This window comes from Centrocercus urophasianus, unplaced genomic scaffold (assembly GCF_019232065.1).
Source record: "Centrocercus urophasianus isolate 14NV4802_14NV808 unplaced genomic scaffold, USGS_Curo_1.0 seq_30, whole genome shotgun sequence".
Taxonomy (NCBI): Eukaryota; Metazoa; Chordata; class Aves; order Galliformes; family Phasianidae; genus Centrocercus; species Centrocercus urophasianus.
In genome coordinates, this window is record NW_024884867.1 from 7,885,114 (window position 1) to 7,910,478 (window position 25,365).

Below are 25,365 nucleotides of genomic sequence, written 5' to 3' on the forward strand. Positions count from 1 at the left end.
AGTGCACTATGACCCCAAACAATACATGTGAAATCCAAGGAAAAAGCCCAAAGTTATCTTTGCACCTGGTGGATGCAAAGATAAAAGCAGTCTATTGTGATTCCAGTGCTTCTGTGAAGTAGCATTGTTGAGAAAAAACAAGGCTGTTCACACATTAAGGCAAAGCTAAACCCAAAAGTTTTAGCACAAGCGCTCACTGATTCCTTTTGGAAACTAATATACTGGCCCTTGAACTAAAACACTGCTCCCTGTTGCTAAAGCAGCCTCTATCAGGATCACAATACGACATCTCCTCTTGGCAGGAAACGATGTGACCTCAGATGTGCTTTAAATATGAGGCAGAAAACAGACGGGGGTGGCAGACAGGAGACAGCTCTGTCAGTGAGGCGCTGCTCCTTTCGGTGCCTGCAGCCAGTCCTACAACCTGCAGACATCCCTTCCCTCTGCCCATGCTCCATCAGAGCACGGGTGCGTTTTAAGCCACTGACATGATGAAACCCATCCGCACACCGTGTTCGTCTCCACTTGAGCCAGCAATGAGGAACCAATTAGCGCCGTCCCACTCAGGTGGCCAGGAGGGAGCTGCCCCAGGAATTCAGCAGCAGCAGAGGAGCGGGCAGCCGCATTCCTGACATTTTTCCTCCTCTGATGGAGCTGAGCCGGGCCGCCCAGGGCAGAAAGCAGCCAGCGACTCTGCTGGCTCCTGCGCTCAGTGCAACTGCTGGTTATCCACCTCGAAGGGGAGAGATGGGACTGACGGCCATCCGGGCCCGTTCCTCCCACAGACCAACCCCACACCCATCAACAAACAAAAAAGAAAGGCTGTCCGCTACCGGCTCAGCCCCGTCCTACCGCTTCTCCTCTAACCTCTGCATGCGCTCTTGCAGTTCCCGCTGCTTCCGGATCTCAGGGAATTGCTTCTCATAGTATTCCCGCACTTTGCTCTCCTTGGCACGGCGCCGGGGGTTATTTTCAATGCGCTCCACTTTCTTTTCCCAGGCCTCCATCAGCTGGTCATAGCGCTGGCAGAACTTCTGTTCCTGGAAGGGCAGAGCAAGAGGGAGCTCAGTGCTGTGCCTGGGCAGGGCAGCTCCCCAAAGTCCTTCCTGACGGCTGGCTGTGCCGAGCGTGAGTCACGGCGCTTCCAGAAACGCGGTTTGTTAGGGCACAGACATGCTGCGGGGTCTGGGACCAACCCAAGAGTAAATACTCAGTACAACCCATTGGGTGCCCTTGGGCTTTTCTCTCCCAGCCCAACAGCTCTGGTACAAGGACTGCCGCCCAGCATGGCAGTGCCCTCCCACCGCCCTTCTGCCATCTTCCAACATCCAAAGGACCGGAGGAACTCCTCTCCAGCTACAACCACAGGTCGCTGCTCCGGTAACAGGAGCAGAGCTGTCAGCACACCTCATCAGGTGCACAGGGAGCTCAGACACACCGCAGCCTGCTGTTACCAAAGCCCTGAGTGCAGCCATCCAGCCATTCGCAGGGATTTGCTCCCAGGGATGCTGTGCTCAGGCTCACCTCCACAGGCTGGAGTTTTAGGAAGGAAAAGCTTTCAAATGTGTGCAGAACCCTTCTGCTGCAGGCAGGGACACAATGAGATTCCACGGCCCTGAAGGATTAGCTCTCAGATGCTAATGTGGGGTTTCATGCTATTACCAACAGCGTTGCTGGGATGCAGCACGTGCTCCGCAGGGCCCTATCATTACTGCCATTATCAGAGCTCATAGGATGCTTTCCACGTTAGCATCGCTTCCGAACACTTAAAACAAAACACTGCAGGTGGGTTGGAGCCCTGAAAACATCCGAGGTGCTGCACTGCAGGGTAAGGAGCAGCGAGGGACAGATCCCACCTACATGGGACCCTCAGTTCTTCAGGGGATGATGTTGGGGGAAGTAATTAAGCGCTTTCAAAACTAATTAATGCTAAAGCCCTCGTGCTGCTGCACGCAGGGACACAGCACAGCTCAGCGACACGACAGATCCTGCTCAGCCCTCACACGAACACAGCCAGCGAACAGTGGGGATTTTAAGGTTTCATTCTGAGTGAAGCCAATGCCTTCCAGGCCCCAAAGCCGGAACTGAAAGCAGATGGCGCTCTGCAAAACAATCAATGGCAAACCCCGGCTGCTCTGCTCACCCCGCAGTGCTGCTCTGAGGCTGGGCTGGTTTCAGCAGCGGGCAACGCTCTGCTGGTATGTCAGCCACTGCAGCAGGACAGGGAGCTCCCAGCTCGGCTCCTTGTGCCACCAGCCCCTCCATCACCCCAGAACTTATGGAAAGCCAAACGGGAGCTGACGCGCGCAGCTAAAAGCAGCAGAGTAGTAACACCGCCGTAGCACTGAAGCAGCTTGCAGGCGGTGCTGAGCCCCATCCCTCCTGCAGCCCACGCTCCCGCAGCTCTGGGAACAGAGAGGCAGCTTGGTGAGGAGGAGAAGGCAACAGAAGGAGCCAGTCTAACCCCTGTGCAACCCGCACTGTTCTGTTCCCCTGCTTGATGGAGAGAAACACTTCATGGCCAGAACCGCTCCCTCGCTACCCTTCCCTCCCTGCAGCATCACCCCTTTGATGGCAATTAGAAACTGCTGCCAGGCAGGCTGGTGCAGCAGGAGGGATTCCTGCAGGCTGCTCATGGGGAATGGAACCCGTGGGGCTGCCCCAGCCCTGCCCGGGGCACCCCAGCACACAGAGGGCAGGAGCCAGGAAGAAGGGCTGGCACAGAGACAGGCTCTGCTAAAAATAGGGGCTGCTACAAAACAGGCAGAAAAATAGCTAAGTAGACCCATTTTACAAACAGAATCAGCAAATGCATTCACTTTGCAAAATCAGCAACCTTCTGTTGCCTACTCTGTAGAACAGGCAAAATGCTTCCCTAAACTGAAAAATCCCCTTTCAAGGGCACTGAATCAACCGGCTGGCAGAAATTCACCTATTTTGCATGACAGACGACTTTACTGTGAGCCATATTTTAGGACCCGTGCCCTTGCAGCCCAGTTAAACCTTTTCCCCCAGCTCCTCAATATGCACAACAGAGCAGCTCATTCTGAGTTTAGCACAGTAACCAGTCGTTTCCATCAGAAAACAGCTCTTGTTTGGTTCCCTTCTAGCTCCCACAAACCACAGGACGCTGATCTCAGTGCATGCAGCAGGACTGGGGACCTCTGCTTTGTGTCCAGGGGAGATATGGCAAAGGAAATGCAGTGCATCAGGCAAGGCACTGGGCAGATCTCTGCTGGAAAATTTTCTTTTCTCTCTGACATAATGAATTAAGCTGCTTTATACTTTCAGAATAAGGTATAGGGGAATCACTTACCCACTGTTTGCGAGCATGATTTCTCCTCTTAAAGTACAAAATTAACTTCTTCCGCATTGCCTGGTTTCTGTAAAAGAAAAAAAGATGAGATCCCATTACGGAGCCAGCTAAAACTCAGCACTTGGCTGCCCTGGAGCACAGAGGGGCTCACAGAGCAGTTTCCACCTTAACCTGGAGCCACAGCAACCCCAGCACCTGGGCTGCGGCAGGGCTCCATCTCCTGACCTCTGTGCCTAACACAGCTGCAAGGGAAGCAGCTGGGAAAGCCCAGCTGTGTGCAGAAGTGTCCTGAGGAGAGAAACCAGCCCCAGAACCACAGCCAGCCCAGCTCTGCCCAGCACTCAGCTGCTTCTTCTTTTGACTTTTTCAAGAAAGCATGAAATAACCTTTCAGAAGAGAAAGCAGCAGGATGCTGGGAAGGCTGCACAGCTCTGTGTGAGCCTGACAGCTGCGGGTGTTCCTGTTACAGCAAGCAAGTTTCTAGGTGAAAGGTAGAGGCCAGGGACGAGGGAGTTTCCTTAAGCCCTTCATCCTGATTAGCGCCTGAGCCACAGCATGCAATTACCAACCAGCTCAGCGGTGTCGTGCAGGCACCTTCTGTGGGATTTAGCAAAAGGGAAGCATTCCCTCACCGCTTCCTCAGATCCGCTGCTTCGCACCCTTGGAAATACACGCTCCTCCCCCACTGACCCCCAGCCCCACGCAGCCCCAAACAGGGCAGTGGGTGCAGCTCCCCTGGCACAGCAGCAGCCCTGGCTTCATGAGGGAACTCGGAATGTCACAGGAAGCATTCAATCTTTACACTTCAATTCTCAGTCCTGGTAACACCGTTCAGACCTGGAAACCTTCTGCTTTCCCCTTAGCTATCAGAGGTACCAATCACACGTGGAGTCTCTGCAGACCGTGCTGCACCTCCATTCCCTTTGACACTGATGCGCAAGCAGACCTTGCCTGCCAGGTGGGGCTGTAGTAAGTGGGCTGGGGTCTCCTCCTGCCATGGAGAACTCCCACTTGTGGCTGAAACAGACCCTGCGCTGCCCAGCTCAAGAGTGGGGATACGCAGCCCCCCAAGCTCTCCCAGTTACCAGCAGTAACTGCAGACCCCACAGCTGTGCTCCCGGGCCCTGCAGGTCACACCGGGATTCATACACAACGAAGTTCCGAGCAGGGGCTTGAAGATCAGACCTTGTCTTTTGATTCCATTTCAGAAATCAAAGGGGCACTGATCAGCACAGGGAGGTGAAGGGAACGAATAAATCGGTGCATGGGGCACATGCAGCTTTTGCTCTTTTTTTTTTTTTTTGATGGTGTGTTTACAAAGGACCCACTGTTGTTCTGGGCTGCACCGCAAAGATCAGAAGCTGTTTCATTAGATGCATTAACAAGTATCACTGCCAAAGGCTTCTCTCTGCTGGATCACACAATGCTGCTCTCTTTCGTCTCTGTCCATGTGGCACATCCACCAAGGAGCCACAGAGCAGCTTGGCAGGCTGAACTAACTTCACCACTCAGCTCTGAACAAACTGCCCATGACAACAGGCACACCGATGCAGGCAGAGCCCAGCACTCCGCCAGCACCCACAGGCAGCCCAACAGCACCCACTGCCCACTCCTGAGCCCACCTGAGGGCTCTGCACCCAGCTGAGTCTTGGGTCCCTGTGTCCTGTTCTGCCAGTGAGAGCTCTCCATCTCCAGCGCTGTGGGGTGCTGCAGCAGGCAGCCCTCCTTCCATCCCACAGATCGCGTTCCAGGGCTTCGGTTCTGTGCAAGTGAGCTCCAACAGGAGGCTGTGCCCAAAAGACACATTCCCATTGTTTGCTTGTTTACCCCAGTTCAGATGGAAACTCTGCTGGAATGATGCTAACAGTGGTAACTTCAGCACAGCTCAGATGGGTGCACTTTGGCTGACACGGTTCAGCTGAAATCCATCAGTGGGAGTGCTCCTGGGGAAGGATTTGGCCCTGGAAGGGGCAGCTTAGCTCAATCAATACCTGTCCACACAGGAGCAATGTGGAGCTTTGGCACAAAACTCATCAGCAGAGGGGAGAGCAAGGGAAGAAAATGAGAAGCTTTTACACAGCTGATGCATTGCCTTGAGTTCTGCATCATGGCTGACCTTGAAAGTGCAAATACAGGCAAAGATTTAATGGCTCTGCAGCTGCAAGTATCAGGAATACCTTGAAAGCCTCCGTGTGTTTACCACTATGAAGGCTGAAGTAATCAAAAAGTGAAAGGATTACAAACAACAACAACCCCCTGCTAAGAACCATAAATGTTTTTCCCCACTATCTTGATGGGTTTTTTTGCATAAGGTCCTTTCAAAGGTTAATAAAATCCTGGTAAATATAAATAGGCTTCACAGTTTATCTTGCTACACGTGCTGCTGTTACTTAGAAACCATTTGCAGTGAGGTTAACTCGGGCCACTTGTCTCAGAAGCGCACGCTGTGCTCCCCAGGCACATCAAGCAGCAACACGGAATTCTTGCAGCACCAGGAAGGCAGGGCTGCCTGCTGCTGTTCTGCACAGGCACACAGAGCAGAGCAGCAGGACGGAACGCTCACTCTGCAAAGTGCCAGCTGTCCTCCAGCAGCCCATCCGGAGCTGATCCAGCTGCCTGCATCCTTCATCTCCCCACCTGGGCACACAGTAAAGCGTCCCATCTGAAGACCTGGCTGGCTTGGAGAAGCCAAGTGGCCTGCAGGCAGAAGAGGGAGGCTCCTTACATAAAGCAACAGTGACTCTCGGGGGCAGCTTCAAGTACTGCTGTGCTGCAGGAGATGCTCACGTCACACACGGGTCGGGCTGTAGCATCAGGTCCTGGTTATTGGCGGTGCCACACACGGGATGAGCAGAGCTGGGATGGATGGATACGTGGCTGCTGGAAGCTGGGGGTGACGGGGGATTCTTTAGCCTGCAGCCCGTTTCGTTGGGCACCCAGGGTGGCACCAGCTCTCGGGAGGCACATCGCCCACTTTGGGTCTGGGTGGATGAGCACAGCCTGTCTCCAGCACCCTGACCTGGAACAGGGTGAGCCCAATCTCCAGGGGGACCAAAGGGGTTCCTGGGACAGCCTCCCCAGCGCTGCCCCACGAGCAGCAGCAGGCAGAAGCAAGCAGAGGCTCAACAAGTCAAACAAGCCAGAGGCCCAGGCGTCACCTGCCAACAGGAAGCAGGATCCAAGTATCTGTAATTCGGGGTGTGACTGCGAGGACTGCACGTCCTCACATACCTCATCCTCACCCCACTGACCTTGCTCATAGGTCACACACCTGAGCACTGCTCTCAGCACCCAAGCAAAACCATCTGCCACCCAGAGCAAAGCAAAGGGCCGCCACTGCTTCCACCTTAATCGCCTCGGCGCAAGGCTGCCGCTGGTTTTTGGCTTTCACGATGCAGGCAGCCAAGGAGAGAAGCTGTAACTTTGACTTTCGAGACACTTGGCTGGGCTCCACGTGAATTGCTTGGCTGTGGTCCTCCTGCAGTAAGGACGCACGCATGCGTGCTGGTGCGGTGCGCACGTAGGTGCGGGCGCTGCCAGGGGCTGGGATAAGGCTCCCGAGGACACAAGGGCCGATGCACTGCGGCACACCTGGCCCTGATCGCCTGCAGAGACCTCGGGCCGGCGCAGGATGAGATGAAAGGAAGTTTGCTGTTTGATCACAACTAATCACGGGTATTTAATTACACAGGAACGTCTTTCATCGAACAGCCAGAGCAAACAAAGCAGGGACCAAGCCTGCAGAGAGCTGTGGGGAGGAGGCCACCAGCAGCTGGCAAAGCCATTGTAGGGTGAGATTTATCGCGTAGGAAAGGAACGGGAACGGAGGAGCCTCCTGGCAGCTGGAACCAAACAGTGCTGCCAGCGGGGCTGCGAGCACAGCATGCCCATCCACCTGCCACCAAGGTGCTCCCTGCCCCCCGGCAGCAGTTACAGCCACAACCAGGCTTCATAGCATAGTTTGGGCATTGGTTCCCATCCTCTTCAGCACCTATAAGCTCAGGAGCACTGCAAGACAAATGCTCACGGCCTCTGCGTCCCCTGGGAGCTGCGCTGATGCTGTCAGCCCAAGCTCCTCACCACAGTCCCAGCAAGACCAGCCCGTGGTCTTGGTTAGAGAAACGAGCAGAAGGTTGCAGTGTTTCTCCATCGTTTAGAAATTCATCACAAGGCATTACTTCTGCCCTAGCGTGTGCAAACAGAGAATAAAAGAGATGAGGAACCTTGAATGGGATGAGCAGAGAGCTGCTAGGTGAATTTCTAATGAGGAAAATGTCTACAAGCTGTAATAAAAAGACCTGAAAGAGAATGCATTAGTAATGACAGGGTTTGGAGGAGCATTTGTGCGACATGTCAGGTTCTACTATGAATTCAGAGGCAATCCAATGCTACTAAACCCCCTAAACAGTCAGTAATGAAAAGATGACTTAAATTTGCCGAAGTGACAAGTGATTTGGAAAGCTGTAGTTAGCAGCAGATTTTCAGAAGAAAGCTGCTCTGCTCTTTTGGGAAAACAGGGAGAGGCAATTCAAAACAAAAATGGGTTCAGAAACCCCTAAACCTCTCTGAAAACCCAAAGATTCAGGCTCTGCATAAGCAGGCTTTCTCTCCCCAGAAAAGCGTGCTTTTTCAAGGTTGAGAAGCTCCTATTTTGCTTTCAAACCCAAATCTCACAGACCAATTTCAACATGACTGCTTTATGAAGGGGAGGAGAGCCCTCTGGGGCTGTTTTTCACGGCTGACCGGTCAGGAATCTGCTGCAGCCAAATGAAGGCCCCCTCTGAGAATCCCTCCCCAGGTAGGCAGCAGGTAATGCATGCTGCTCTGTGAGCAGCACCGTGTCTCTCTGCAAAGTGTTTGAGCAGTGATGATCAATGCCTTTGGTGGCAGGAGAACACGCAGGATCCCTGGTGAGGTGAGGAGCACAACTCTCACCTGGCACAGCACCTCAGAGACCGAACAGGTTCTGCTAGGGCAGGATTTGGTGTCCTCTGTGTTGCTGCATGTCAAACAATCACAGGATGTCGTAGGTTGGAAGGGACCTTAAAGATCACCCAGCCGCACCGCCTGCTGGCTGCCCACCCATCCCCATCAGTATAAGCTCCCTAAGTGCTGCCTGGTGCTGATGGAGCAGCAGAGCCCTGCCCAGCAGCACACACAGGACACCAGCCCGGCCCAGGGAGGTCAGCAACTTGCCACAACCCGCTCGGCTGTGCCTTCCATCCCACAGCAGCTGCACCATACAACATTAACCACGTCTGCCTGGAGCCCGCGCTCCTGGGTGAACCGAGGGGACCCGAGCAGCCGGGCAGCAGAGCACAGCGAGGCCGTTAAATGGGACTTAAAAGCCTTTGGAAACTACAGACACTGGAATGAACTGGGGCATGAAATTAATTCTAAGTGTACTGAATAGGAGACAAGCCATAAAGCTCCATGAAAATAAGAGAGGGAACATTTTTGGAAGAGCAGGAAATCTTTCCGTAAGTCCCCAGTCAGCTCCATCAGCACAAGTGACTCATTCCAGCTGAAGGCAAAGCAAACAAGCAGGAGGGATTAAAGCAGTGTTGCAACGCGGAGTGTCACTGCAGAGAAATCGAGGAATCCTGGCGCTGTGATATTCAAATGCCCTCCCACTGACGTGCAAACTGAGAAAAAAAATCCTACAAAGGAGAAGTTGGGGAAAAATAAAAAGAAAAAAGGCGTCTGTGAACAGAATAAGCCCAACTGCCCTTCTGTGCCCAGGTACAAGGCTCATACCCAGCACAGACACGAGGCAGAACAGGATGCTCTGTAGCTACACATCCCAGCAGGTGGCACAGTGGACCCAGGACCCCTGGGATGGGCTCTCGGGCAGAAGCAGCAGCATCTGGAGCCCAGAGAGCTGCAGGGCCTTGCCCTGACCTACATCAGTAAATGCACCCAGCTGGCATCGATAATGAGCTGAGCACAGCTAATTGCAGGGCTTCTGCCAGGAGGAGATGGCGGCTTTTCACTAAAATGTGTTTTCCTTCCCATACTTTGCAGCATTAATCAGCAGAAGTACCTGCTGCCTCTCCTTGGGTTACCTCTGGGGGCTCAGGGCAGCCCCACTCCTTGAGGCTCCTTCCCAGTGACCACCTTCCATGCAGGAAATACAGCTGAACTGATTCAAATTGCAGGAAAACGTGATCGCAAAACTACAAATATCAGCAGGGGAAGAGGGAGCAGGTAAAGTACCAGGAGCTCCTTTAACTCGTTCCCTCAAGGACAAAGCTCCCATCTGCTCGGAATGCCCCCCAGGCCCAGCCCACCAGCAGCACACAGAGGGGCACAGGGGACCCCTCAGCCCCTGCACACAGCCCTGGCAGCACACAGAACAGCAGGAGCCTGTTAACTCTTCCCCTCTAATTTCCCCAGCATCAATTAACAGACCAAAGATTATTAACTTTGGTTAATAGATTCTTAAAGATGATTATCAGTAGCTGACTGAGCCCATATCAAAACAGACTAGAGCCACCACTGTCTCCCTCTGGCCAGACAGGAGTTCCAGACCAGGTCTGACTATTCCCTTTTCCAACAACGATCACAATTACCACTGTTCTCACTGCCTGTTTTATTTCTCCTCCATTCAGGAAGTCACTGTGGTTATTAAATGCAAGTTGATGATTAAATCGTGGATCGAGGTGATAAGCCATAAATTAGATGATTAATGAGACTCATAAGTATCTCTGAAACAACCAATTGCTGTCAGACATTCAAGAGGTGCTTCGCAAAAATCGAATGGTAATTGCAACTTTCCACTTCCCTCCTGCTCCCTGCATGCAAACACACACACACACACAGGCGATCGATTTCATATGTGTGAAACACACCCAGCAAAGCCCCACACAGCCCTGGATGCTGGCAGCCCCCAGGGAAGCAGAGTAGCCCTGCAGCACCACACAGAGCTGCACTCCCTGCAGCTCCAATGGAGAATCACGGTAGGAAATGGGAACCAGGAGCAAGCGAGCATCCCCTGCCGCAGCCTAACGCACAACCTGACATTTCAAATAGCCTTTATTGCCACGTACTTACATTTTAATGTTTTCATGGTATTGCCTGGTGTCTGAAGGCTGGTTGTATAACGGCTGAAATAAATAAGAAAAATGAAGGCATAAATGGGTACGGTCTGACATTTAGAAACTTCAACCTGTCAGCAGCGCCGCCGCGGGCTCCCATCCCCTCCAGCAATGCTCCCGCAGCAGCACCCAGCCCCGTCCCCGCGTCCCCACACGTACTGCAGGGCTGGCTGCCGGCGCCGTGCAGCCCGGGGGAGGCAGGCACTGAGCTGCTCACAGCGATTCCTTCGCTACGCAGTGCCCACAAACGCAGCTCAGTACGTGGTTGTTATGCGCTCCTTGCAAAGGCAGCGCGCTTTGGAACATACGACACGGGGGAGGCGAGGGGAGAGGGGGGAGAGGGAAGAGGCAGCCTGCGCGCTGCAAATTGTTATGGCTACGCTACGAAAGCTGCCGCAGCTCTGCGAGGCGCTGAGCGCAGGGTGAGCCTTCGCCCCGGCGGTGCCCAGCAGTGCAAAGGGAGCTGCTCCTGGGCACGGGGACCCAATGGGCTGGGGCATGGCAGGGTTTGTATGCTAGCTGGTGCCCATCCCGGCTGAAGATCAAGGTAAGCTGGGAATGCTCACAGCATCCAGTAGGCTGCCCTGACCAGCGGCTGCCTCTTGGGAAAGGATTGCAGGAATTGGAAATGCTGGTAAATAAAAGCGCCTTCCTTCCCTCTGCGCTCACAAAAACCAAAGCAAACAAGCTGGCACGTGATGAGGCACAAGTGTCTTCCTCTCAGAGCAGGGGGCGGGAGGAACATTTTGTGCCTAGGTTAGAGGCTTCTCGTTGTCACGGATGCCCTGCTGCTGCTCAGCTCACCAAGGGCTGCTGATTCATTTCCACCATCACTGATCTGTGATAGAAGTGGCCACTTAGTTGGTTAGCAAACCTAAGTGCTAACAGACAAGTGCTGCAAGCATTGCTGACAGAGAAAAGCCCGAGTGTTCCCTACTACAAAACTCAGGGAGCAAACACAAAACCACGACAACAGAGCATCTAGAGGGGACTCCGCAGAGAGCCCTGTCACTCAGCTCAGCTCAGGAGGGCTGCTCACCTACCCCACAGCCAAACTTCCTTCTCAAAAGGGCAGGGACTGAGAACCACTGCCCTTCCTCAGAGCCATCCACAGCCTGCACAGACAGCAACTCACTGAGTGAGTAAACCTGACCAGTCAGATGGCCAGGGATGTGCTGGCAGCATTCACAGCACCTCTCCTCACAAGGGACGTGTAATGCATTTCTCTGGGGGATGACACTTAAGAAAAACAAAACTGCAACGCGAGCTATTACTGGAAAAATCTTGGATTTACTGAAAGGTCTTTAAAAATTAAACACAACAAAAGCCATCAACTGCTTTCTGGTCACTGCAACGCTCAGAGCACAAATCTCCATGAAATTTCTCCCTGGGGAATGCAGGGGTCAGTTTAATGGGTCCCAAGTACGTTGCAGGGATAACCCAGTGAATAGCAAACTTCTCTTTGCAGCACAACAAGAGAACTCCTGCCAAAGGCACAGCTGGGCTTTAACACAAGGCAAAGGACACACACATCAGAGCCGCCCCCAGGCAGGTCAGAAAGACAGCGGTAACAGGCTGAGGGACCGGGGTACAAATCCACGGCCAGATCGTGTGAGATCAAAGCAGCAAGAAGCTGGGAACAGAGGAGGAGCTGCTTCCTTGAGATGCTCAGCTCCCAGAGCGTGGTGCTGGTGAGCACAGAGGCTGCTGAGAAGACTGAAGCCAGGAGTCTGAGCTTCCTACCAGAGCTGGGCCATCACCCAGCAGTTTCCAGCTTGAGGGGAAACCCATGACACAGACCCAAACTGCTGGGTAAGCCCCCACTCGAACTACAGCAGATCCCTGTCAAAACTTCTTCCATCCGACGCTGCAGGCAGCCTCCACGAGCAAGCAGGTGTGCTGGAAGATTTCCTTCTCCACCACACAAGGCTGGCTCTGGAGCAATAGCACCCGAAGGCAAAGCTTCCACAAATCAAAATAAAAGTGTAGGGGAAAAGAAAGGCAACACAACGTGTTTTAGGTGAGGAAGCATCAATGCATTGTTTGACCCCAGTGACTCAAAGGAGTATAATGTGCCCTACCTCCCTGGGCAAGGAAGTGGCTGCAGCTTGCTGACCACTAATTCCTCTGTGACCTCTCCCTTCCGCCCTCGGGGAGGACAGTGATTAGTGCCACCTCCACAAGACCAGTCCTAATTACAGCTGATGAGCACAGCTGTGCTGTGTGCTCACCCAGCAGCCAGGGCTCCCTCTGCTGCACCCCACAGCCAATGCAAGAGGTGCTGCCAGACCCAAATACGGCCCGCTCTGACCTTTCCAGCTGCTTCCCTCCTGCAGCGTTACTCCCAATGCCTATTTTTCCAGCACCTTTCTTCAGTTCACAGCCCCTCAGGTGCTAAATTCAGCCACCCTCCAGCATCCAGCTGCTTAACTTATAGCTGTAATTTGCTGAATGAGGGAGTAGCCCCACAACGACAATTTAGTAAATGTGTTTTTCTAAACTTCTCTGTGCACAGAATCACAGAAATAGGATCCATGCAGATCCTGATACCTGCAGACTATGGTTGGTGCGTGCTCCCCGAGCCCCTTCCCCAGCACCTCCTGCATTTGCCTCAGACGCAGCATCCCACTGCAGGCTGTGCAGGAGCATCACTCTGCCCTACTGCAGCGCAAGACAGAGGAGCGAAGGGTTAATGCTCTCCTGAGAGGCTGTGTGTGCTCAGTGCTCAGCTCAGCCACTTTGCTTCCTGTCCTGGTGCCATGACAGCTAGATGGCCTGGCCCACAGCGTTTCCTCCTCGTGGCTCAGCCCCACACCTCCCGGGGATCTCCACAATGCCCACGGCCATGGGGAACACTCACCAGCTCCACCTGCGGACCCAGCCCTTCCAGGATGCGGTGGGCAGCTTCTGCCTTCTTCTGCACAGAGGAAAGGGAAGAGGAAGAAAGAAAAGAAGTTATTTCTACCACTGACTACAGCAGCACTACTACCCAGCACCCAAACCCCTTCCCAACCAAACCCACCTGCACCTGAAAGAGGACAGCAGGAAAGCCCTGCGGGCAGCAAGGTATCACACATCCAACGCACAGCTCCTGAGCTCCTCCTGGCACTGCAGAGAGCCACCCCAACTGCAAAACCCTCAGGAGCAGCAGAAGCCTCTGTCCTTTCCCAGCCCAGCCCTGGAGTTGCAGCACCGTGCAGGTTACCTTGACACAGCCTCAGCATGAGCAAGTCAGCATGCACACAGAGATGCCCTTTCTAGGATCCATCCATCGGTGAGCATGTGATCATTAGGTTGGAGCTGCCCTAGGCTCCTCATCTCCACCACTCCCCCCCCTCACAGCCCTGCTCTGCCCCTTCCATGCCCCCCATCCCTCACACGGGTTAGAGAAAACAGCAACCCACGGGGGGCTGCGCGGCGCTTCCTAATCAAACAGGCCTGAAAAGAGACGTGGGTTCACTGCAGCAGGACATTAAATAAAAGGTGACGTTCTCAGTAAACAGCACTTCCCTGCAAAGCCAGGCTTTTCAATTGCTGTTACTAACAGTCCAATAAATCCACATCGCTTTGGGACCGACGCGGTACAGCCGGATACCTGGCGGCGAGGGGCCACGGAGATGGATTTTCAAAGGCATTTATTCCATCACATAGGTCCTTTTTCACATGGGTAGGGAGAGAGGAAATCCAGGCTGCCTCCAAGAGGCTGCAGGAGCAGTGTGGGCAGCTGAGCTTCACAGGATTCACCCGTGCGGAGGGGAGAGGATAAAAAAAAAAACCAACCTTTTTTGAAGCGCATTCAGAGCTTTAACCCAGCAAGCACTACAGCTCTGCAGGATCTGAGAGCTGGGATTTCAGCTGGCAGGAGATGCAGCCGGGCTCCTGGCAGGAGCTGCAGCAAGCAGGGGAGGGGCTGTCACTCATGCTGCTTTCTGGCATATCAGCCCCAGCTCACGGCCGCTGCATTGTGCCAGGAGGTGCCCGCCAACCCCGCACAGTGTGAGCTCCTCGCTGGGGCTTCGCACGCCCACACAGTCTGAGCTGTGAGCGTGCACTTTTGCAAACCTGGCCAGGGGGCCAGAGGGATGAGTCACTGTGCCCACAGCCAACTGCAGGTCCCCAGTGGCTGCAGAACCCAGGTGGTGCTGAGATGAGCTGCCAGCTCCTCCCTTACTGCACACCCGGCAGGACGCAGTGCTTTCTGCAATTCAGAAGTGACTTCAAGGATGCTACAAGAGATGTAACCACGAGTTTGGCACGTTCCCCATGCAGCACAGCAGCACCGTTACCAATGCTCTACACCCTGCTGCGGGGTTCCTATGCAGCCCACGGAGACTCCTGGATGTCACTTGTGCAGTGAGCAGCCGTTGGGGCCACGCACACATACGGCAGCAGACCAGAAGCACGGCTCAGCCCCACGCTCTGCCCTCTTTGCTGCTGACCTCCCAGCGGCGAGCAGCTTTGGGCTGCACTCCGGAGCAGCCTGCCCAGGGCGCGCTGTGCAGCGCAGAGCCCCGCAGCCCGGGCTGCAACGCGGCGCAGCCACCCAGCGGCCTCACCGCGTGCATGCAGCCCTGTGCCGGCTGCTGGGCCGTGCGCCTGGTGGCAGAAAGCAGGGAGAACATGGGGCATCCCCAAACAAAACCAGGAGCCGGGCTGTGAAAATGAGTGATGAGCATCGGAAAACATATGGCTCAGGGGCTGGCTTTCCCTGCAGCCCTGGATTTACAGCCGTTGCATTTTCCACGGGGTAATAAACTACCTCAAACTCCCTTGAGCACACAGGGCACAAACAGGTCTCAACTCCTACAGGTTCCAACTCTGCTGTCACCAAGGGAGCTCCAAGCAGTGAGGGGTTCATGCATAGCTCCAGCTCTGACCCTGAATTCTCCTCTTGGGGCATCAAATTGGGCAGATTTGTGCACAGGCCTCAACACTCACGTGTGCCTCAGCTATTCAGTGAACTGCTCTGTTTGACTTCACGTGAAGAAATTAAGGGAAATAAAAAGTTTCAGTGCTGTCAAACCCAGCTTAGTTAAGAAACACAAAGAGCCCGTCCAAAGCTCCCCAGAAGGCACTGCAGAACACTGAATGTTTCCACTGCAGAACTTCAGACTCATCAGCAGGAAGAAGCAAAGTCTGCCCCGGGAGCTGCCAGACTGAAATATTCGTAGCTCCATAGAATCATTAAGGTCAGAAAAGACCACTAAGATCACTGAGTCCAACCATCAACCCAATCATCCTGCCACAGGGTGCTCGCAGCCAGTGCTCAACATTTTGGTCTCTGAGAGCAATAAAACCTGCCGACCTCAGAGCACCTGCACAGAGCACCAGGAAGTTTCATATCGTTACAATTGGGATAAAATTTGGTGCAGGGAAGGATGAGGGCATTAGAACTGCAGCCACGAGTTGATGACACCGGAGGTCTGTGTGTGCAACGTGATTAACTCCAAGAAAAACCTGCACATACTCAGCTGCTATGTTTGCCACGTTTAGACAATTTAACGAGACAAGCCAGAGGCAAAACACCAAAGGCAGAATATGTGGCGAATCAAGAAGAATGACATAATTTGTCTTGCATTAACTGACTGTAAGTACACATCTCCAGAACGAAAGATCAGGAGGGAAAGCTATTCTGAGCACGGGGCGTCTCTGTATGCACACAAAGAAACGCCTCTGCCACGAAGGCTGCCCAATTAGCATTTGACACACACGCTAATCGCCGATGCTCCTCGCTGCCTTTACCAGATCACAGGAGAACCACCCAGAGCTGAGCGGCAGGTGTCACCTGCAGGAGGGAACCCCGTGCCCGAGGACACACAGATGGAGAACACACTGCCCCGTGGCCAGGCTCGGGGCACTCAGCCCAACCTGACAGCAGGCAGCGCCAGCACAGCTCCTCGTGCACTGTGAGCCCTGCCGGACCCTTCTCCACAGGCATGGCCAGCATGGCTCAGCTCTGCTGCTGTGCCGTGAGGAGCACGCTTAGTGGGTGACCTGCAGAAGGGTACTGGAGGGTTCACCCTACAGCAGCTGAACAACGTGGCCGGCCAGCTGTGCCTGCAACCCCTGTTATTTAACAGAAGGGAAAGGATCAGGAAGCAAACACAGCCATTTTTCTGGTGAGATGCAAGAAGATCCCCACTGGTTTTATAGCCCCTCTGCTGCTCCCCGGCAAGCAGCTAATGACCCCTTTTCCAGATCTGGTATGGAGTCCTGAAATACTGCTACAGCAAGCAGCACAGAGTGTTTGCAGCACAACCAAAGCTGTGGGCTGAATTTTGCTCCCATTTACATCGGAGTGGCTCTGCTCCAGCAGCACAGCAGTGCCACACATACATCTCAGGTACAGGCACAGCCTCTGGGGCACATCCACACACAGGTGAAGCCCCTGGCACCGCAGTTCTGCACTTGTGTTTGGAAGGATGGAGATGTCAGCAGAACCACAGCTGAAGCACAAAGGTCAATCAGCCTAAAAAGCATTTGGCTTCCTTTTAAGGAAACATCAGGTCTGCTCCAGTAGAACGGAACAAGGAGGGAGAGAGCAGCATCTCAGCCCATAACATATCACAGCACCCAGAGCCAGGGAGCGGCCGGGATCTCACAGGGGCTCTTCTTAAAGCAAAGTTTAAAAATGGAAGTGAAGGAAACACGGGGTTATTTTGAGAAAGCAGATCTGAAATTAGGAGGCGGCACTTTCTTGGAATGGCTCCAGCCATCATTCCATCCCGCTCTGCGCCGCTGAACTGTGCTCCCAGCATTATTTATAGCACCCCGTGGGACGCAGGCAGCCGGCGTGCTGGGGGACAGGAGCGCTCCTATTGGGGATCCCACGGCGATACGGCACAGCCAGCAGTGCAGGGAGCAGCACTGAGTCGGCCAGCAGCTCTGCACCACAGCCTGGGGAGCGGCCGGGCCGGCGTGCCAAGCAAGCAGGCTGAAATGGAGCTTGTTTGGGATGGAATTCAGAAGTGGTGTCACTGAAAACAGCAGAAAAACCTCAGGCGAGACACCACACCCCCAGCGCTCTGCAGGGTGCAGAAAGACAAACAGTTTGGAGGATTTAAAAGGAAAATTCATGCGCTGACCCGCTGGGAGCAAAGAGCGACCTCACAGTGCTGGCTTCATGGGCAAGAGGTGATGGCCACAGGGTCAGCCGCTCAGAAAGAGTGGTGAGCACTGTCATGGGCTGCTCAGGGAGCTGGGGGGGTCACCCAGAGGTGTTCTAGAGCCGTGGCACTGAGGGACAGTCAGTGGGTATGAGGCGGGGGGCCAACAGTTGGACTAGATGCTCTTAGTGGTCTTTTCCAACTTTAATGGTTCTTGAGGAAAGCTTTCCCTCCCAGGACCAGGGGTACCAACCTCTTCTCCCTCTCACCCCCCAGAGCCAATTCCCAGCAGCATGCTGCCTTGCATGGGACAACCCCCCTTCCAAGCTCTCTCCTCACACCCCGTCCGCCCCGCTGCAGAGCACTGGCAGTGCAGATTCCAGGGACTCCCCACCATGGCTGCGTGCCACTAAGGTGACAAATGACTCACTGTAACTAACACGAAAACTGAGGGAAGGGTCCGTGTGCTACCAGCAGGGCTGGCACCCTGTGAGAGCGTGACAAGCCCGGCAGCTCTGCCCCCATCCCTCCTGGGGCTGCTGCCATGTTCTGTGGGCGCTGCTCCCATACTGTGCCCACCGCTGAGGGCAGAGCCCACAGGAACCTGGCACACAGCACAGCACCACGCTGCTGCAGTGTCGTGCTGAGGCAGGAGAGGTTCAGAGGGACTGAGGCTGTGCTGGGAGGAGTCTGCTCACCCCATCCGAGGAGCAGGCACTGTGCCACGGGGCTTATGCTTCTCTCTCATGCTGTACCCAAGTTCTGTGTGCTGCTGGGCTTTATTTTCAGGACTCGAAGATGCAGGACACTGAAGTATCTGGTCTGGATCTGGCTATTTTCTCTGATATCTGAGGATAAGTGAAAGGATTCTGAACAGCTCCAGGCTGAAGGTTCAAATCTCATCTCTTTTGCAACCTTGCTGTTACAGAGCAGCGTTAACAGCACCTGACCTCTGACCTCTCTGTTTTCCCCTGGACTTTTGGGAAGCTCCTCATGCACCACCAAGCTGCACTGAGGCAATCCCAGGGTAAATATGAGCAGGATCAAAAGCAAAACAAACGGGGCTCTTTCAGCAAACACAGACTGTCCCGTCCTACCTGCCCACATCAACCAGGGCTGGAAGAAAAACCTGCCCATTTAATGTTCAAAAGGCATTTCACTGATAAGGTTCCGTGCACTGCAGCTCTGCGCTGACGATGCAGGCCCAACTCTTCCCTTTCTCATGTAAATCAGGAGTTCATAGAAAATCAGTTATACAGACACAAAATCGCCATGGGATCTGAGTCACGCTCCGTGGCTCCGAGCAGCCAGCAGCTAGATTGTACTTTGCAATGCTAAAAGCGCTCATTTATTTATTCCCTTATTTATGGATGGGGCATTAATGCTTTATGAGCACGCAGATGAGGGTAAGCGGATAGCCAGGAATACGCTCCGCACAGACACAACAGCAGCAGGGGGTGGAAAAAGTTCAAACCAACCCTTTGAATTCCGATTTTACAGCATAATGCTGAATTTATAGATAGATAGCTGTGCCCTTTTGAAGGAACATGCACCGAGACAGAAAACGAATTAAAATTTAATCTTATTGATTTCCACCAACTCAATCCCCAGAGCGAGACAGACGGTGCTGCCTGCTTCCCCTGCCTGCACTGCATCAAACCTGGTATTTCACAGAGCTGACAACAAAGCAGGAAAGGGCAGCACGGCCCCACGGCACGCAGGGTGCAGTGCTGCTGTGGGTCCCAGCACCCGGCGGCCCCGTGCTGACGTGGGGACAAGTCACACCGTGTCCTCAGGTGACCTCTCCTTCTGTGAGGGAACAGAGAGCGGCAGAAAGCGCTGTGTGCACTGGAGCTGATGGGGAGCCAGGGTACGAAGGGGCCCTTAGGGAGGATTAACACAAAGGCTGCTCCAGGCACACTGGTGCAGTTCAGAGCAGCGCTGCCCTCCTGCCTAATGAGGGACCTGCTAATTGGACACAGGAATGTCTTCAAGGCCAGGTATGCTAAATCAATTCCAAGGGAAGAGGGATGCGAGGAAGCCCATCAACAACTCAGCAGGATAAAACCACAGCTAAAAATACAGACAGAGGACGTGCCCTGGTCACGGGGCTTCGACATGGAAGGAAGATAAATTCTCTCAATATCATAATGCATCCCAGAGGAGCAAATTAAAGCCCACGAAGAGCCTGTATCATAGCTACCAGCACAGAGGTGGCAGACCCTGCAGGAATCAGCTTCTCTCCCGCAGGGATGGCTCTAAAGGTCACCAGCATGGTTTCATTTCAGAGATGCCCGCTGTGCAGAGCTACAGCCCCAGGCAGCACGTGGGATGCCCGGCACAATCCGACATCTGCAGGACCTCAGCACCATCCTCACATCCCCTGACAACGCAGCACTCCATCGTGGTCACCGGAGCTCTTCCCTCCGCCCCCAGCACAATCTGTACAGCCAACTGATTTCTTTCTGGAAATCAATTACTCGCCCAGCAGAGCGCAGCAGGCGGGGCTGCAGGTCAGGCTCTCACAGTGACGCTGTCTGATGCTGAGGAACTTTTCCAGTGGCACACAGTAAGAGGGCTGGAGGTGGGACAGGCAGCACGATGAGGTTCTGAGACCAGCAGCACCAGCACTGCCAGCCCACGGCCCGGCGCTCAGCCGTCCCAGCACGGTGGAGAGGAAGCGGACAGACCTCCCTGATGAAGCAGGGCTAAAATTAGAAACCATTCACCCCTGAAAAGCCACAGCTATCGCCAAAAGGAAAGTAGGTCACAGAACGGCTGGCTAACTCGATTTTCCGGCGTTTCTAGCTGCTCTGTCCTCACATAACCTCCTCTCCCCACTGCAGGGCTCTCGCTCCCTCTGTGCTGCGCTCAGCACAGGGCTGGGAACAGGTCGGCACCCGGGCCGGGCAGCAGCTCAGCTCCAAAGGTGTGGAAGCAGGGCCCTGCAGCTGCTCCGACCAAGAGAGCTGCCCAGCTGAGAGCTGAGGCTGCCGTTCAGGGGACAGCAATTCCCAGGTCCCACACCTGCTCCTGCAGCGATGCCACGAGCTGCGCCGCACTGCTCCACACAGCCACCCACCAGCCCACACTGCGAGCTGCAGGCAGGACGAGGACACAGCAGGGCCTCTGCTTGCTCTGCAGCCATGAACGGATCGTGCCTTCCCCAAAGGAGGAACTCTGCCACCACCCGCTATGGTTTCTGCCAGGCAGAAGGAAGGGCTGCTCGGCCTGAGCCCCGCTGCCCGCAGACAGCTTGCTGACACGCTGCTCTCAGTGGGAGGAATCTTCACTCATTCAGAGACCACACAGAGAGGCGGAGGGGATTCGGAGAGGGCAAGCATGGCCCTGCTGCTGGGCAGGACGGAGCAGAGGAAGCACAGTAAGACACGGGCCCAGCAGGATTGTGCTCTGAGCCAGCTCCCGCTAACAGCAACTGCTGCAAAGCAGCTTGTCACAGATGCAGCCTCTGAAGACCACCTTTCCTTCCCTGCCTCACCAACACCTGCTTCTTCCCCACACCATGTGGACCAGGTCCAAAACAGCATCCAGGGAGGATGAGGTCAATGGAATACGAATGAAAATATCTCAGGTCTCCTTTTGTGACCCCAACCCTTGCATGGCAGTCAGAAGCTGCCTAGCCCAAGGCTCCCGGGCAGGATGCCTGGCCATGCTGTGGAGCAGAAGGGCTCCAAGGCCCAGCTCTGCAGGGCCAGCCCAGCTCTGCTGTGTGCTCACACCTCAGTCGTGCTGCCCTCGGCTTGCTTCCTACTGCTAATGGAGAGAGGCAGACGGGAAAGTACAACCAGGGAAACGGCACTGCCTGTGAGCACAGAGTATGTGATTTATTTTTCTTTTCTTTTAGCATCAGGCACCTGGATTTCTGCAGCTCCCAGTAAAATCTCAGGCTTCGCAATTCAAAATAATTAGCGACTGGTAGTTTTCCTTTTATGCAAAATCATCCTTTTTATCCAACACCTAAATGAAAATGAATGTGCTTGATTATCTTCCAAAGGGCCCAATTTTCCAGCATCCCTCCAAAGCACACAGCAAAATTCACATCTCGTCAGGCTGCTATTGCAGGCGATGGCTGAGCACAACAAACGAGCGGTCAAGGCAGAGATCCAAACACAGCGACGCCAGCATGACCCTTGCTAATGCCATTTCCAGCATCAAAGACCCACAATGCACGTTCTTCTGCACCAGCCCCACGGCCCAGGGGCAGCCAGGAGGGCTCGTAGCTGGCTGCCAGTATTGGAGCAGCATGGATGTCCCCCTCCACCTGTGCAGCCCACCAAGCCAAAGCCCATCATTAAAGACAATTTTCTACCATGTTCACTCCAGGGGAGAAGATAAAGCAAGCTGTTTAACAGGCAGGATTCCAATGCTTCCGATCTAACACATACAGCAGGAAACCCTACAAAAGCAGGTTCTCACGTGGCACTTAATCCACAGAGCAGAGAGAGCGCCCCAGGGCTCAGCCCTCCATCGTCACGGCTCTGGACAGAGCTCCATCCATCACATCTGCCCACAGCCTTCACCAAGGAACTCGCCCGGGGCAATCCCCATCTGCCCCACACAGAACCCTCCCAGCCCAGGCCAGGATGACACAGCACAACCACACATTTGAATTTCCATCTTTTCCAGACTTACCCTGTTCTCGTCGTAGATGATCTGCACCAAGCTGCGATGTTTGGATTCGATAGGAGGGGGGGAGATGGGTTTTTCAGGCTCTGGTGGTTTGGCTGCTTCTTCCTCCAACTGTTGCTGTGGAAGGAAAGGGGGGAGGAGAGTGAGTCACAGCGAGAAACGCTGCCATCCCCGTCCACACGAGACTCTCTGCGGTACCATGACCAATACAGAAAGCTTACTGGGAGCCACCACGGGCAGCTTTAGAGACAGGGAGAGGGAGGAGAGCTGCCGACAGATGCACGATGCTGTCCTAGCTTAGGCAGCCTGTCCTCAACCGTGGACAACAGGACCAGCCTCGAGCAGGCCTCCTGGAGGGCCTTGAGGCTGGGAATAATGGCTTTATTAGAAACCCTAGAGGGGAACCACAGCTCCAGCCTGCCTTTGGAGCTGCTGCCTGCAAGGGGAGCAGCAAAGAACAAGGGATGGAGCAAGGCTGCTCCCCATCACAGGTTTTATCTTCTGGTGCTGTGCCTGGAGGAGATGCCCTGGGATGACCGGTCTCCATAGAATACTCATCCAGAGCTTCGCTCTAGCTGAGAGCAACACTTGGGCTGTAGGATACAGTCCAAGAAAACACTTAAGCAACAGCTCAAAGCTGCCAGCAACCACCAGCCCCCCGGCACACCCTGCGCCTTCATTCTGCTGCACCACAGTGCTCTCAGGTTGCTGAGGGCACTCCATCACACCCTGCTCCTGAACCACGAGCTCTGAGCACTCAGAAGGGATTCCCACAGAGGCATCCGTCAATCCTCCCCTCCTCTGGGAGAAAATATTTGGGTAAAAATGCCCAAAACTTGGCTGCATTGTTCTGGAAACCCACAAAAATCCTGCAAAGTGGTCGGGTCTGCTGTAATTGATTTCAGACAAGAGGATTTGATGGCATATCAGGAAATGAAAGTTTGCCAGTAAGTGGAGGCTCATTAAAAGCAGCTCGTTAAGAGAAAAAAATACAAATCTAATTATAGTTGAAATACAGTAGAGAATTAGACTGCTCTCTGTGGTGTAACATGGCACAGTCATTAAAGGGCCAGATGCTGGAGGCTAGGGACGCGGGCACTCTTTGGGCACCAGCACCCAGTGGAACAGCAAACCTGACCTCAGCAGGTCCAGCACACTGCAGCTACCCCTGGGAGCTGTGGGAAATGGCAAAGCGAAATAGGTCAAGGTTCTCAGACACGAACAAAATGGATTTCTTAAAGGTCTGCCACAAAAGCCAGGGTGGAACTGTGACCTTTACAGGGAGAGAAGAGGGATGGGAAATGAGACCTGACAGCTCCACACTCCCTCCCTCCCTCAGTGGTAACCTGAAGTCCCCTCCTCTCCCCAAAACCCAGAGCAGCAATAACAAAGGGACACAAAACGTCATCATTAGCTGTGCACAAACACACACCCAGCGTGGCAAGCCAGAGTGGGCACTGCAATGCTTCCCTAACCCAGCAGGGAGGAGAGGGCTTCCAGCCACCACGTGTTACATAAGCTACCTCCAAAGAGCCTGTGGGAGAGCTGGGGGGAGCCCTGCAGGACACCGAAGCCCCTCAGCTCCCCAGCCCAGCAGGGCTGCAGGGCTCAGCTGCACCTCCATCACCAGGTGGGAGTGTTGTACTCCAGCAGCCCTCAGCAGAGCTCAGCTCCACGGAGCCGCAGGCAGCGCTGCGAAGAAAAGCCCGGCGGTTTATTTCTTGTTAAGATCCCCAGAACTGCTGCCAGGAATAAATGCATAGAGATTGTCTTTCCCTGTCAGAAAGAGGGGGAGAACAAACTCAATGAAAGACTGAAGCACATATGGCACATGAATGAGCAGGGGATGGCTGATCAGAGCAGCCTTCTGCCAGGGGTGCGCAGGATTTGGGGACGGTTTCTCAGCTTGCTCGAGCCTCGTCCTTCTCCAAACCCCTCCTGTTAGCAACGCCGGGCAGAGCCTTCACTGCCATTTTTGGAACAACTGAGCAGAGAGGGATGGTGGGGTGTTGTATTTTTTTTCTGCGCTGCCTTTCCTTACAAGTGCATTTAATTACCCTGAGAAGGCCTCCCAAAGACAGAGGGGAAACGCATTAGGAAATTACAGCTGTGCACAATCTCTCCCCTGCTCTGGGAGGAGTGGGATCAGTTACAGGCTGATCACTTCCCCTCCCTCGCTTTCCTCCAGCACTGACAGCTCAGACGTGCAGACGGACAAAGCGATCCTGCAGAACCTCAGGCAGGACCCCCTGCCTGGCACCGTGCTCTCCTGGGTAGCAGACAGCAGCCACACTGTGCAGACATTTGCACTGGGTGTACCAAATGGGTTTGCTACCACGTGCCAAAATAAAAAAGCGGAGGGGATGACTGCCAGCAACCACTTTCACCTTCTTCCCCACTCATCAGAGCGTTTTTGTGGAGAGGAAGAATTGTAAAACTTGTTCAGAGGGAAGAAATCAACCAAGCAAGCAGCCAACAATAAAAATCTATTTCCTTATGGAAAGACAGTTCGATTTTAATGGCGAGGAGCATATGCTGCTCCCGTCAGCTTCAACAGCAGCTCATCAGCATCTCTGAAATAAGCCTGAGGACCTGCAGGTACCAGGCCACGGGCTGCTGCCACACCAAGCATGCTGCCTTCCCTGGAAGCCCCTCACATCACCAGCAATGGGAAATTATTAATTTGCATGTCCTTTCTCAACATGAGTTGAAAGCATAGACCATGGTCCCCGCTGCTCCTGCTGCCCCAGCACATCCCCAAGGAGCTGCATTCATCCCCATTTCCCACACAGTGTGACAGCCCGAGCACACATTCACCCTATTCAGAAATTCTTTACACTAGCATCTCTGGGGAGGCAGTTTGGGATTAGCAGCCATCAGGAGACCGGAAATTTGCCATAAGCAAAGGGAAAAACCACTGGCAAGAGAGACACAGAAGTGATTTGCTTTAGGAAGTAAAAGTCTGTGGGTTTTTCACAGGCATCCCCCAAGGTTTTGTCACATTAATCTCTTAATGGGTTTATGGTAATTGTATACGTGGCTACAATAAGGCAGGTGATCCTTCAGCTGGGGCATGCTCTCACACAGGGGAAGGCAGACCACACAAGGCTGTCAGCACAGCAGCCGTGCCCCGCGCCATCACAAGAACATGGCTGCAGCCCAGCCTGGTGGCAAAGGCACGGCCACTTCCACCCTG

At 54.1% G+C, this 25,365-nt stretch overlaps 1 protein-coding gene across 10 annotated transcripts in view; it reads right to left on the reverse strand.

Moving 5' to 3' along the window:
- Window positions 1-25,365, reverse strand: part of NCOR2 (nuclear receptor corepressor 2) — a 163,179-nt gene that overhangs the window by 61,525 nt on the left and 76,289 nt on the right. For 6 of the 10 annotated variants that reach the window (XM_042828582.1, XM_042828576.1, XM_042828577.1 and 3 more), the window contains exons 6-10: window positions 22,173-22,286; window positions 13,274-13,330; window positions 10,370-10,422; window positions 3,317-3,383; window positions 853-1,040 (exon numbers count right to left, since the gene is read on the reverse strand). In XM_042828582.1, the coding sequence (XP_042684516.1) occupies window positions 853-1,040; window positions 3,317-3,383; window positions 10,370-10,422; window positions 13,274-13,330; window positions 22,173-22,286 (479 nt within the window). The remainder of the gene's footprint in view (window positions 1-852; window positions 1,041-3,316; window positions 3,384-10,369; window positions 10,423-13,273; window positions 13,331-22,172; window positions 22,287-25,365) is intronic. The other 4 variants (XM_042828584.1, XM_042828580.1, XM_042828583.1 and 1 more) reach the window with 1 other exon arrangement.